Genomic DNA, 13,881 nt, shown 5'->3' on the forward strand with positions numbered 1-13,881 from the left:
CCATTTTATCAATTATAGTTTTCAACTAGGCGTTTTTTTCTTTTTGTACGTAGTAACTTAGTTTAGTTTCACTAACATATTCAAGGGTTTTAACCAAATTATGTTTGATTCTGGGCTGAATTATATATATTTTTAAAATATATAGAATTAAAAATTCTTATTTTGAATAGAAGTTGTGGTGAATTTATTATATATACACATGCAAAGGTTTATGTCTGAGCATGCTTTGCCCTTGATTCCCACTTTCATTGTTTCTAACACACGGCCAGTTGGGGATGTGTCCCTGGTTTTACTTACTGTGGGTAATACACTAAGACGTAATTTGTTTAATATCATGCATGACACGAAAGGTTTGCCTGCTAAAATCAGCAGGACGTCAACGTCCTTCTAAAGTTTGCCAAAGACCATTTGGATGATCCACAGGAATCATGGAAGGAAGTCATCTGGTCAGATTAGATCAATTTTTGTCATAATTCCACTAACAGTTTGGAGAAAGAATGATGAGTACCATCCCAAGAACTCCATCACTACTGTGAAGCATGGGGGTGGTAGCATCATGCTTTGTAGGTGTTTTTTTGCACATGGGACAGACAGGGCAACTGCACTGTATTAAGGAGAGGACTAAACCTGACTGATTTAGAGATCTGTGTTAAGAGGGCCAAAAGCCCTGCTGCAGCGTGTGACCTCTGCAATTGCAATCAAAGACTCCTGTACCAAATATTAACATAAATTTTCACAGGTTTTCAAGTATTTATTTGCAGAAGTAACCTGCAAAAAAATTGTTAAAAAATATCATACATTGTCATTTAGATTTCTTATTTGTCTTACAGTGGACATTCACCTTAGATGAAAATGTCCGACCTCTCTACGATTTCCAAGTGGGAGAATTTACAAATGATGTAAACATACTTGTTTCCCTCACTGTATGTATGCAGACACACAGCTCTAACCTTTCTTTTCCTTCCTTATTCCTCTACAAGGTCCAGATAGCTGAAAAACGTTTCCCTATGTGTTGTACTTATAATGTAATTACAGTAAAATCCCTGCTACTGCCAATCTAGAGCAGGATGGGCAAAAATGGAAGTCTTTGCAGGGCAACACATAACAAGCACAAAACAATGCACACACAAACTCCAATTTTTTTGTGTATTAAATAAAGTAGCGATAAGATTAACTTGGTTCCTTTTACATACATTTTTATTTCACTGCAACTTTTCAAAAACATCTTCACCACTCAAAAAGTAGTTTTGGTAAATATCTTTTATTTTCATCATAAAACAAAAATTCCACAGCTAACTAAATTCAAAGAAAACTTCACAAGAAACTCACAAGCTGCTTTAAGTATTTATAAAGCTGTACCAAACCATGGTCAAAAAACGCTCGTCAGTAAAGCTGACAAAAGACTCTAAAAGGTTAGCAGGACACTCATTGCTAGCAAGAATCAAAAAAGGTTTAAATAATGAGTTCTATGTGAAATAATAGGGTTTCTTGACATTCACGCCATATTCAGAGAGGGCAAGTGTCAGGTCCTCCATCGTCAGAGTGTACTTTTTATCCTGGGGAAAAGAACAAACAAAAATTATGATAAGCTTCTTCTATCACTGAAACTTCTATCACACTGACACATTAGATTTGAAGCGCTGTGTTGGGCCTTACCTTTGTCTTACTCCTGGAGCTCCCTGAAGCAGTTCCCTTCATTTTGCAGTACTGCAGTGCATCATTAGCAATGTCTGAGATAAACTTCTGAGATGCAAGGGAGATCAGGCGGATTCTGTAAAGGTAAAAAAAAATATCAATCCAGTTTTTTTTCCCAAAATCTATAGACTTATTTCCAAAAAAAAATGTACAGCTCATCAAATCTTTACTCATTTTGTTGAGAATATATATTTGCAATTAGTTTGTTTTAAATCGCAAGTCAATGACAGAACAACACAGAGACATAGAAGCATGAACACACACTCAAACTTGAACATCGATCAACTTAATACTCGTGTTTTTTGGACTTCGGAAGGAACCTTCATGAGGGTTACAAGTACTCTATTGAAAAAAGAAAATTCAATAAAAAAGAAAAAAAAACTTGGAAGAATTTCATGCTTCAAAGCCTATATTGTGTCTGGTTTTACTTTAATTGCAGAATAGTCATGTAAAAACTACAACTCTTAAATAAGACTATTTTTTTTCCCAACAGCAAGTCTCAAATCCCAAAATGTATTTTTATTCACACTTTTCTAGAGCCAGAAAACCAACTACTGACAGCACAAGCTGGAAAAGACCTCTCACTGGACGTAGCCAAATTTCTCAAGCCAATACTTGTAAATTGAACTTACATTCTTGGATCAGAAGCCTCAAAGCCTGCCCTGTTTAGGTAATAGCCTGTAACAGCATCAGGAATCTGAAAGCAAATGCACAAAATCCAGATTAAATATATGCACTAGTATAAATCAAAATATTTTCAGCGTTCACAGGAGGCCTATTCTTACAGGGAGCATGAATAATAACCACTACACCTCTATACTATTATTTAGACCTTAATAATCACCCTCAGAGTTAACTACTTTATGATGATGCTTATTCAGATATGATTTCTTCATGTTAAATGCGGGCTGTCTTACTGTTGGAGTGTAATCTTCCAGCTGCATGAGGAAATCCGCTAGAGGTGTGGTAGAGATGGCAGGTCTTATGTCTCCATTTGTGATTCCACTTGGAAGATAAACCCCATTGGAAACTGATGAGTCTGCGGAAGGTGTCACTGCAGGTGCTGAGGCTCCAGCTGGAAATTATAGGGGTTGAATTAATCTTTTATTCGCATTTTGCTAAAGTGATCTGAACATGTTCAAGAGGATAAGAATTAGTCTTTTTTTTATATATATATATATATATATATTAATGCGTTGCCTCTGTTAATATAACTATCAGTTTGCTAAATTTTTTATGTTTCTTTTTTTTTTACCAGTTTGACACATTTTCACATATATGTGCATACATATATGTGTGAATTTATTTTTAAAGACTGATATGGGCTGTAAAATATCAATTCAGTAAATTTTTTGTCTTGATGCACACATGTTTCTTGCAAATTTACTTTTTACCATACTCTGTAAATGCATGCTGCAAAAAGATGGAGAAGTTAAATCAAATTTATTGATTTCAATTTATAGGACACAAGCTCAATTACATATTTGTAGCTGAAATCCATAAGCCTTGGTTTGAAATTTAAAACAGCATAAATGGTTAAAATAAAAAAACAAGTTTAAGCTTATTTAATGGAAAAAACCTTTAGAGTGGGTATAAAAAAATCTGTTTAAGTTGTAATTTTTAATTTTCGCTTTGAGATGAATGTAATAGATAATGTTAAAGTTTAAAAATTACAGTGTGAGCTTTCAAGATTATGAATCATTCTAAACAAAATACAATTAAAATGTTTTTATTGCAATGAAATGGCTCTTATCAAGAGATAGATCAATATCATCTACAAGCTAGACTAAATCTATAATTTTTACTTGCAAAGAAACCTGAATATCGTTTTACTTGAAAACTTTAACAGTGTAAACGACTTTTTTTCTTTTTTTTTTTTGCACAAAAATTTTAACTAAATGTCATGTTTGATATTTTAAAGGTGGGGGACGGTAAAGCAGAAATTTAATTCTTTATAAAGCAGAAGTTCACACTAACTTATGTAAATGCTAAAAAGACTCAACAGCTGATGCAGACATTAGCAAACAGAGAACAACAACACACATTAGCCGAAGTTACAAAACGTTACAATTACTTGTCACTGAAGGGATGCTGCTGGCGTTTGTCGTAGCGTTGTCATTTGCAATGCAGTTACTTGAAGTTGAAGAGGTTGTAGCAGGAACTCCAGTTGTAACAGACTGATTTACGTTGTCAATATTCATGTTGATGTTAGCTAACGTGCTAAACCTCGGTAAGCTAGCTCGAGAATGAGTCTTAAAAATATGAAAGAAGCAAGTCCGCTATATTTACTGGACACACTAGTGTTTACCAGGGTATAAAATAGAAGAAAATGTAATTGGGAGAAATCAAAACGACATAATTTAGCTTTTAGATAGATGGATCTGCTGCTATCGACTAGCCAAAAGCTGAGGTCATGCTACGGTCTCAGTCACGTGACCAGATAGGGAGACGTTTGCGTTTGTCGAGGATGCAAGTTTCTTCTTCTTCTTTTTTATGCCAGTTGGCAAGCAACTTACTGATGCGCATTACCGCCATCTACTGGAGTGAAGTGTACCCGAGGCTTTGCCGAACCTACCGAGGTCGTTCGAGTTGCGTTTGTGGTTCTTGGGAATGTTGGGAGCGTGAAACTCTTTGTGTGTTTGTGTGTGTGTTTTAAAAGGATAAAACTAACTTAAAAAAAACACTATCGTTATAAGATAAAAGTAAAGTTCGTTGTTTTAAAAAATTTCATTTTGGATTAGAGTCTAAGAAAGTGGTTACATCAAGCATCAGCCAAATTAAGACCAGGTGACATGCGTCAACGAATTGCTCCCCATCTTTAAGGTTATATAGACAGGTGTCGTGACGTTATATGTATTTAAATCCGTTTAATTCAACAAAATAAGGACCTTTTTATTCATATTTTGATTAAATATTTGACTGTAAACGTGAGGCTTTGTAGTTTCCCGTGGGCCTTGAATGCATCAGGTGTGTCCAATGAAAAGCGTAAGTGGCGTCAGGAAATAAACTGTTGGGGTGATTCCTTCTGCTTAGGTGTGGACAAAGGAGTTGCATTTTGCATTTATGTTTTCTATTTATCCACCTTTTTTCGGTAAAAGTGGATCAAAGCGATTGAACTCCCGCAGGACCTGACAGGTTTATGGGACAAAACAGGTAAAGAGAAAAAATATATAAGAAAATCCCGTCTGGGTGCCGCTCCGCCTGATCTCCACCTGCATATACCAGAGAAAATGTTATTCCTAGTAGTTTATGATTATTCATTGTTTCATAAATGACAACCATACGAGCTACATTATTGAATTTTAAGGAATCCTCGTTGGTTTAACGCACAGCTGCTTGACTTCTGTCACATATGCAGGAGTCAGACAATTTCATTCCTGTGATAGGGGCGGAGCTAGATGGGGGGCCAGGGGTGGCCATGACCACCCTTAGCTAATCATTGGCCACCCCTGTGGCCACCCTTACCTTTTATTTCCCTCTAATACAGACGTTGGAAGCACTAATACTCTCCTGTGGAATATTTATTTTATTTTTTCATATGTAAGTGCAAATCATCTAGGAGTCTTAAGAGAAATCATAGATAAAAAACTATTTTAATAATACGTATTATATTATCAATTTATGTAGATATTAGTGCTTGTAAATATCAATTTTATACAGAATGATTATTGATAAAATTAAGTAAGTGACATTGGAAAATAATTTTCCCCCTAGAACTCACACCTGAAAGAATTTTTATCCATAATACCTTTTATCTAGAAAGCACGGATTGAAAATGGATATTTACAAAGACTAATATCTACATAAATTGATTATTTAATAAGTTTTTATTAAAATAGTTATTTATCTATGATTTTACTAAAGATTCCTAGATGACCTGTAGAGACACATAATTTTCTCTTTAGCCCATTAAACACTAAATCTAGTTCTGAAAAGAGCATGAATTCTGCACTTAGATTAGATTAAATTACATTAGATGAGCTTTATTGATCTCACAGCGGAGAAATTCACTGGTCACATATTGGCATAGTAATTAAAGAAGGTGCAAACAAGGAGGAAAAGGTGCATTAGGAATAAAAATGTATTTAAAAAAAATAAAATAAAAAATACAAGGGAGTAACACAGAGATTTGAGGTGACATATGTACAATCAGGATGGCTTATATACAGGTGGATTTAGTTTTACATTACAGTGTAGTAGGTAAGGAACAACAGTGAACATCTTTGATGTTAGTATATTGATGTGGATAATTAACCACAAAAAAAATTAAATGTTTTGAATATTCCACTTTAGTATTACTGTTGCTACCGTCTGTATTAGAGGGGGAAAATGGTAGGGGTGGCTAATGATTGGCTAAGGGTGGCCATGGCAACCCCTGGCCACCCGCCAGATCTGATTTGACAGCATATGAATGAGACTGAGCCAAAGTGGAAGGAGGGTCTAGAAAGTTTTCTTTGTGTCAAAAGGTCACAGGAGTCCAAAATGACTTCACCTGTCCGTGTGATCGTTGTGGGGGCTGGTTGTCGAGGGGCGGGCTACGCCCAGTTTGCTACTATTCATCCTAAACGCATGAAGGTGAGGAGAGGTTCCCATTACTTTCACTAGATGTTTTGTTTTGTTGATTACAAAAATTAACTCCAGAAAAAAGCCTCTAAGAAGGAAGGTTGATATAGAAATGTTACTTTTGTAAGTAACCTGCTTATACTAAATGCTTTTATAAAGATATCTATATTCATAACTAAAGATAATTATGAATTTTGTCCATATTGAAATGTTTAGGTTGTTGCTGTAGCTGATCCCAGAAAGTTTGCACGCACCAAACTGCAAAAGCAACACAAAATTGAGGATCAAAACATATTTGAAGGTGAGAATTAATAAAAGAAAATGTAAGCATGTTTTTTTTTATTTTATTTATAAATCTGAACTTAACTGTTGTTTCTTTCTTTTAAATAGACTGGCAAAGCATAGCTGAACTTGAGAAGTTTGCAGATGCTGTGTTGATTTGCACCCCAGATCGCATTCATAAGGTCTACATATGTTTATGTCTGTTTATAGCAAAACATTTCTTCTATTGCATATTATTAAAAAACATTTTATGTTTCCTAGGATCCTGCAGTTGCTTTTGCAAAGAAGGGCTACCACATTCTTCTAGAAAAACCAATGGCAGTAAGTGTTTTTCTGCCAATAAACCCCCAAAATAAAAATTGCACCTACTTTTTTTTAAATTTATATATTTTTTTGTTTATTACATTTTTTTTTTGTAATGTAATAAATGTATGCTTTGATTCTACTTTTCTTTGGCATTGCTGTCACTGCATAACTGAAGACATCAGCAGAGGAATGTAGAGCGATAGTGGAGGCCTGCACTCAGGCTGGTGTGATGCTCTCTGTGGGTCATGTTCTCCGATATGATCCACTTATTCATGAGATCAAGGTTTGTTAATGAGCACATTTGATTGCATATGCATTGGTTTACATTTTTTACACAAGTTTTCTTAAAAAAGGCAGTAAATATATGACATATGTAAAATATGTGGTGGAAATAGTTATGTTGTTTAGATTTTATTTTATTTATTCAAAGTTTCATGCACTATGTATTACTAATGGTTGTTTAAGAGAGTTTTTGAACGACTTTGATCTATTTCTAGGTGCTCATAGATGCTGGAGCGATTGGCGATGTCATCCATATACAGCACCTTGAGCCGGTAAATGCAATCAAATCACATAATATTTAGAAATATTCCCAAGCTTTCATGTCCAAACACTTTTACAAAATGTTTCTAATGGAAGCTGTAGGGATATTTGAGAGTTAGCTTTATACTTTATTTAAACTGGGGTTCTTAATTTTTTTTCTCTCTTTTTACCTGTAGCACTTTGAGATGTTTTGATGGAAAGTGCAGTATAAAATAAATGTATTATTATTATTATTACTATGATGTAAAGATCAGATCTAAATTTGCAAACTCTTCTAAATTGTTTTGCCCGTTTTTAATTTTTTGATAAATAAAATTTCTGTTTTCCATGTTGCACAGGAACACAATAATTTGAATAAAGATGTATTTTTGGGTCAAAGACTTATTTTTTTTATTTAAACATAATCACTGTTATCTTTTGATTAAATTGAATTAAAAAAACATTTTAAAATAAGATATATTGGGGATATACATGGATGAGGCCTTACATTATTACCAATTGCACATGGAGGGAATAATGGCGATTGCTTTCATCATCATGTAAGTAGATGGAATATTAAAAACTCTGATTTGATCCTGGAAGCAGAAAATTTGTCCAGGATTTAAATGAGTTTGTTCAGGTCCAAATTGTGAAGATGACTGCCTACTGTGGAATGTTCCTCATCATTGTTTACCAGAAGTGGTTCAGGGAATAAAAATGCCCATCACTCCTCACCAAATTGGTCGTAATGGAAAGCCTCATTGGTTTATATGTTTTTTTGTACACCTTTTTGCAAACGTTGACTTTAACTGAACCCTCCAAACATCTGAAATGGGATGAATCTCTTGCTCTAGGTTGGGTTTTATCACTTTGCTCACTCGTTTGTTCGAGGTAACTGGAGGAATGAGGCGGAGAGCTCTTTTGCTCTTCTGGCGAAATCGTGCCATGACATCGACCTGATACATCACTGGGCTGGAGCCCGCAGGTACCCATAAAAACTATAGTAGTCAATGATAAACCTGGCTTAATTGTTTCTGAGAGATTACACACTTTTGTCCCTGTCATAACATGACTTTATGTAACTGGTATATAGTATTTTTGTAGAGGTCATATTGTCAGTATTTACAACACTTTAAATCTGCACCTGCATATCCTGATAATAAATCATTAACTTTTGTTCCTGACAGGTGTGTAAAAGTGTCATCTTTTGGATCTGTTAGTCACTTCCGGAAAGAAAAGAAGGTGCGTCCACACTATGAGTGCTACTCTGTTTATATCTGTGTGTATGTCTGTAAAAAAATGTTTACGTAAAGAAAAATGATGGAAAAAAAAAAAACTTCAATTGTATTTTTAGTCTACTTCTGATCTGTTTTTCCAAAATATTAATGTCAGTTTTTGCTATATGTTTCAAATGCCTATCTCTATGGACACATTTGTGGACTTTTTATTTTTTTTTATTTTTCCTCTGCTACTGATGTAAAATGTTTTGAGTCCTGTCTGTGATTCTTTTTTGTTGAAGATAGATGGATCTTAACATTTTGCATCAGCTGTGTTCTTTGATTACTTCTGCTGCACAGATGAGACTCGGCTTAATAGTTTTCCTCAGCCCACAGGCGCTGGCGATCGCTGCATCGATTGTTCGGTTGAAGGAAACTGTCCGTACTCTGCGTGCAAAATTTACTTGAACAGTGTGAAGAAGGTAAACATAATGTTACGCATCATTTCCTTTAACATTGGGGTCATGAGTTCCTGACCTCCTGTCCATATTTTCTTAAGGGTCACACTGGTTGGCCGGTGTCGGTCATCTGTCCAAACTCCGTCCCAGACATTGAGTCAGTAACCGAGGCCCTGAAGACTGGACCGTATGGCCGCTGCGTCTATGATTGTGACAATGATGTCTGCAGTAACCAGGTTGAACAACGCATTATCTCTGTAACATTTATATTCTCACACCCATCATACAGAAAAACTATGTCATTAAAAAAATAAAAAAAATCTGATTAACATAAATCAAGCCAAAAAAAGTTTATCCTAGATATATCTAGGATCCATTAATAAATATAAGGAATCTTTAGCTATTCAAAGACATTTTATGAAATAAAACCAGGTGAGGCAAAAACTTTTCTGCTTGAGGAGTTCTGGATGGAGCATACTGACAATACAATACAATTTTTTATTTTTAATCCTAGATGCAAATTATTTATATATTTTTTACAATCTTGATATAATTACCGCTCTAAGTGGGTTGCTCTGTCAGCTGAAGCCATGTTTTACAGTCCCTGAACTCCAATTAACCATTAACAGATCACTAAATTAGTTGACGATTATTTCAATCATCTATTAATCACGATGAATCCATTATTTGTTTCAGCCATATTTGTCTCCTGTTTTTGTCCTTAGTAAATCCCCTCCATACTCAGGCTGTCAATAATCACTGCTGCCACCCTCTGGTTTAGTGGGGAACTACTTGTTCCACCAAATATCCCTATCTTACAATGTAAGAAAATCTTTTTTTTTAATCCTGTTGCGAGATTATGATCTGGATCATCACCAAAATTTAATGGGTTGCTTATTGGTATGGGGGACAGCTCTGATAAAAATTTTTATTAAAATCCTACATAACTGTTCAAGTTATCCTGTACATAAACGACAAACAGGCGCACACACACACACACACACACAATCTCCTAAAAACATAACCTCTTTAGCAGGAGGTAATAAGTTTACTTTAAGGGAAATATAAAAATATAAATGATCACAACTCATCTTAGGAATGCCATTAGCTGATTAACTTTTGGCTTAGTTTACTGTACAATCTCCCATCTGTGACGAAATGATTTGATTTGTGCTATAAAGACTGTCTGCAGTTAAACACACTGAATCACTTGCCATTGCTGTAATATAATTCTGTTATCCAAAACAGGAACTCTCTGTTTTCTTTCCACTGAAACAGAAACAAATGAAGATGTGTTTGTGTAAAATGATTTGGAGTGACTTTATATATATTTAGATCATAACTGTGATGATGCATTACATAAAAAATATCTTATTGGTTTGATTTTATGTTTGATTTTTTTTAGCTTCCCACTCTGAAAAGAAGCCCTTTCTGTACAACAAAATCTGGTTTAAATTGTTCTCCATCTAAGGAAACTCAAAATGTTGCCCTCTTTTCCACAAAGCACCTTGATATGAATACAATTTAATAAAATTGACTTTGGCAAATTTCAAATATCAGTGATCTAAACTGTGTCCAGAATCACAACTTGTTTTATTTTTCTCTGTTCATCTGGGATTTTCCTACAGGTGGTAAACATGGAGTTTGAAGGGGGCCTGACGGCAGCCTTCACTATGGTGGCTTTCACTGAAGAGATCTGCCAACGGAAAACTACTATATATGGCAGCAGAGTAGGTTTACGCTCTTATTTGAATAGAACATGGTTTTGTCTAACGGATGCCTTTGACTTTGAGTATTTTTAAAACCAAAATTCTAGATGTGTTTAATGGGATTTTTTGTAACAGACAAACACAAATATATATATATATATATATATATATATATATACACACACACAAACACATTAGTGGTGGGTATAGATGATTTAAAAAAAGTCTAGATTAATATTACTGTAATCTTTGAATTAATCTAGATTAAATTCGCTCATTTGAACTCTGCTAAAGAAATTCATATTCATGATGTGTGTGCTACCTAGATAACAAGTAAAAATAATTCATTTTCCCTGAAACAAACCCGGCATCTTTTTAGCTGCATCCTTGTCAAACATGTTCTCAGACGCAGGCAGAGTTTCATGGTCGGATATTATTAATGATCACACAGATCCCTTCATTTCCGAAAAAGTTAATCAACAAACATCCTACTTTGCCACAATCCTTGTCCAAAATCAACAACTTTGCTATCTGTAAGTTTCAACTGTTTCTCTGCAGCACAGCAGCACTTTGATTGATAAACTCAATCAGCTGATTTTACTCACAGCCTGCTGGCTGCTTTTTTGTTCATCTGTAATTGATCAGCTGGATTCCCCAACCTTGGGCTTTTCTTCAAGTCATCGGTGAAGTTTTTCTAGTTGTTACGGCTTCTCTTGCAAACCAGAAAACTCTGTGAGTGCTTTTTATTTTTAAGTGAGTCGAAAAGCTCCTCCCAAAAGGTACTTTCTTTTTAAATTTTAGGTAACTAAAACTAAACTAACTAAAGTTACCTAAAATTTAAAAAGAAAGTACCTTTTGGGAGGAGCTTTTCGACTCACTTAAAAATAAAAAGCACTCACAGAGTTTTCTGGTTTCAGAAGGTGTTTTCTTTACTAATAAAAATAACTGAAATAATCTCTAAGTTGACTTACAAAAAAATGTAAATATAAACATTAATTGGTGGTAGAAAAACAGTTTCACTATTCACTCTTTCACCAAACATTCAGATCAAACACAGCAGCTGCTTTTGCTAATTAATCACCGCAGGAAGCGGACTGACAATGAGGGTCTAATAAGATAAATAACAACAGACCTATCATTCACATAACCTTAGATCTGTAGCATTAATAATTTATCAGAAAATAAATAATCCTTAAGAACCTCCAAAAACACGTCACGTTCGATGTGGTAATTTCACAGCACGTCCACACAGGTTGGAAGTCTGATTCGTTTTCGCCCGCAGACAGGCTCGGACTGGTAATCTGTGATACCAAGTATTTACCAGGTGGGCCGGTCCTAATTTCAGCGTGCGAGGGCCGGCCCTCCTTAAATCATAACGGCCCCAACACTTATGCCGAAGCACCTACCTGTGACAGAAAATAACTCAAGGAGCTCAGGAAGTAATACAATGTTAGCTACCTAAATGATGCATGCAGCATATATAGCCCTTCCTTGTCATGCACATTCTTGTGACGGTTGGCATATGGTTTAATTTTCTATTTCTTCAATCTGTAAAATCCTATTTCTTCTTAAGTGTAGATGGAAAATGACAGGGCAGTCCGAGGCTGCCCCCAGATATACATCAGCTAAAATATCAAGATGAAGGTCATCATTAGTATAGAGCCAGCTCCCAACCTACCTGTGAGAAAAGATGTTATTTTTTTATGGCCCGATAAGAGTCTGGTTTTAACCCCGAAAGCGGCCCACCACTAATATACATATTTATTATGTCTTGTCAAACACATTTTGAAAGTATGTTTGTTGGGGTGGTGGTTTGATGCTTTGTTCTCCGTCTTGAAGCTTTGCATTCTGAAGCTTTGTCTCATATTAAAGTCCATTCATCTCTTGATATTGAATCTCTGTACCCTACTTTAAACATCTCTCTGTCTCTAAAACTCCTGATTGCATTTTGTTGTCTGGTTTTATTCAGGGCAGTAGAGCAAGAAGTGGTATTAAAAAAAAAAAAAAAGTTTTTCTTTTGATAACCATGTACTGTATGGTTCTTCCTCACCTCTATATATTTGGACTTGTTGGTGTTAGACTATTGAATGAAATGCCCAACAAAGCAGGTTAATGGATTTAACTTTGGAAAATGTAGAGAAACTTAAAGGTATCTGCTGACTCTAATGTGAAACACATTCAATTTCCTCTTAGGGAATAATAAAGTATTTTTTATTTACCGTAGACAATGCTTAAATTCTCTAAGCTACTTATAAATGGTGAGTTTTTGTTGGTATTTTTCTTCTTCTGCCTGCTGCCTAATAAACTGTGTCCTCATAGGGGGAGTTGTCTTATAACGGCAGTGAGATACGCGTGTTTGACTTTCTGACCCAGAGATCCACAAAGCACACAGCAAGCTGGGAAGCTGCCAAGCACTATGGCATGAGCGGGCACGGTGGGGCGGACTATCACCTCATCAACACTTTTATTTCTGCAGTGGCTGTGAGTCTAATTTTTATTATTGATCTTCATATGAAAAGCAGCTTTTGGAATAAGTTTGAGTTTAGATTTTTCACAGCAGACCTAATTATTTCCTGCATTTTTTCTGTTTTGTTCGTAGAACAATGACCCATCCATGATCCGATCAGGCCCTGAGGAGACTCTGATCAGCCATTTGCTGGTGTTTGAAGCTGAGCGATCGAGGGTGGAGAACAGGGTGGTGTACTGTGGAGATGGCGCTAGAAGCTGAAGGACTATTAATCAACATGCCATGTTTTCATTTCAGGGACCCAGATCATGTGTGGGATGTGATTAATTGATTAATGAATTGTTTGATTAAAAGGAAATCTGCTCCAATGAAAGTCACTACAATCTGGATGTTATAACTACTGATTAGTTTTGCACTGTGCCTTAAAAATGTCTGTATCTGTAATTTTCCTACTTTGAGGAGCTTCTTGTGATTCTGTGGGACTGAATACCTCATTAATTAATAAAGAGACATAATAAAGCTTAACTTGACAAAGTTAATGAATTATCTTGCATTTGTATTGATAATTACTTTTTACACACACACAAAAAAAATAATAATTTCCTTTTTAATATTTTACATTTTTCAGCTGTATGTTTTTCTGGCTCTGTGAAGATATACTC

The 13,881-nt window shown here is 35.2% G+C and overlaps 2 protein-coding genes across 3 annotated transcripts; one reads left to right on the top strand and one right to left on the bottom strand.

Annotated features, from left to right (window-relative positions):
* Positions 1-1,228: 1,228 nt before the first annotated feature.
* Positions 1,229-4,144, bottom strand: taf10 (TATA-box binding protein associated factor 10). Its single transcript, XM_015377744.1, has 5 exons — positions 3,770-4,144; positions 2,613-2,770; positions 2,328-2,392; positions 1,657-1,771; positions 1,229-1,556 (listed from the first exon to the last, which is right to left on the bottom strand). The coding sequence occupies exons 1-5, from the start codon at positions 3,894-3,896 to the stop codon at positions 1,467-1,469; spliced, it is 555 nt and encodes a 184-aa protein (XP_015233230.1). The 5' UTR covers positions 3,897-4,144; the 3' UTR covers positions 1,229-1,466.
* Positions 4,145-4,682: 538 nt separating this feature from the next.
* LOC107086634 (inositol 2-dehydrogenase-like) lies at positions 4,683-13,744 on the top strand. Of its 2 annotated transcripts, XM_015377723.1 has the most exons (14): positions 4,683-4,848; positions 6,162-6,270; positions 6,475-6,559; positions 6,649-6,722; positions 6,802-6,861; positions 7,022-7,129; positions 7,344-7,400; positions 8,223-8,353; positions 8,556-8,610; positions 8,975-9,067; positions 9,145-9,279; positions 10,672-10,773; positions 13,072-13,233; positions 13,352-13,744. In XM_015377723.1, exons 1-14 carry the CDS (start codon positions 4,835-4,837, stop codon positions 13,478-13,480), a joined length of 1,314 nt encoding a protein of 437 aa, XP_015233209.1. In that variant the 5' UTR covers positions 4,683-4,834; the 3' UTR covers positions 13,481-13,744. The 2 variants fall into 2 exon arrangements, with proteins under 2 accessions (XP_015233209.1, XP_015233210.1); XM_015377724.1 differs by lacking the exon at positions 10,672-10,773.
* Positions 13,745-13,881: the final 137 nt, after the last annotated feature.

The sequence above is a fragment of the Cyprinodon variegatus genome, unplaced genomic scaffold (genome assembly GCF_000732505.1).
Source record: "Cyprinodon variegatus isolate N-32 unplaced genomic scaffold, C_variegatus-1.0 Scaffold158, whole genome shotgun sequence".
NCBI lineage: Eukaryota > Metazoa > Chordata > Actinopteri > Cyprinodontiformes > Cyprinodontidae > Cyprinodon > Cyprinodon variegatus.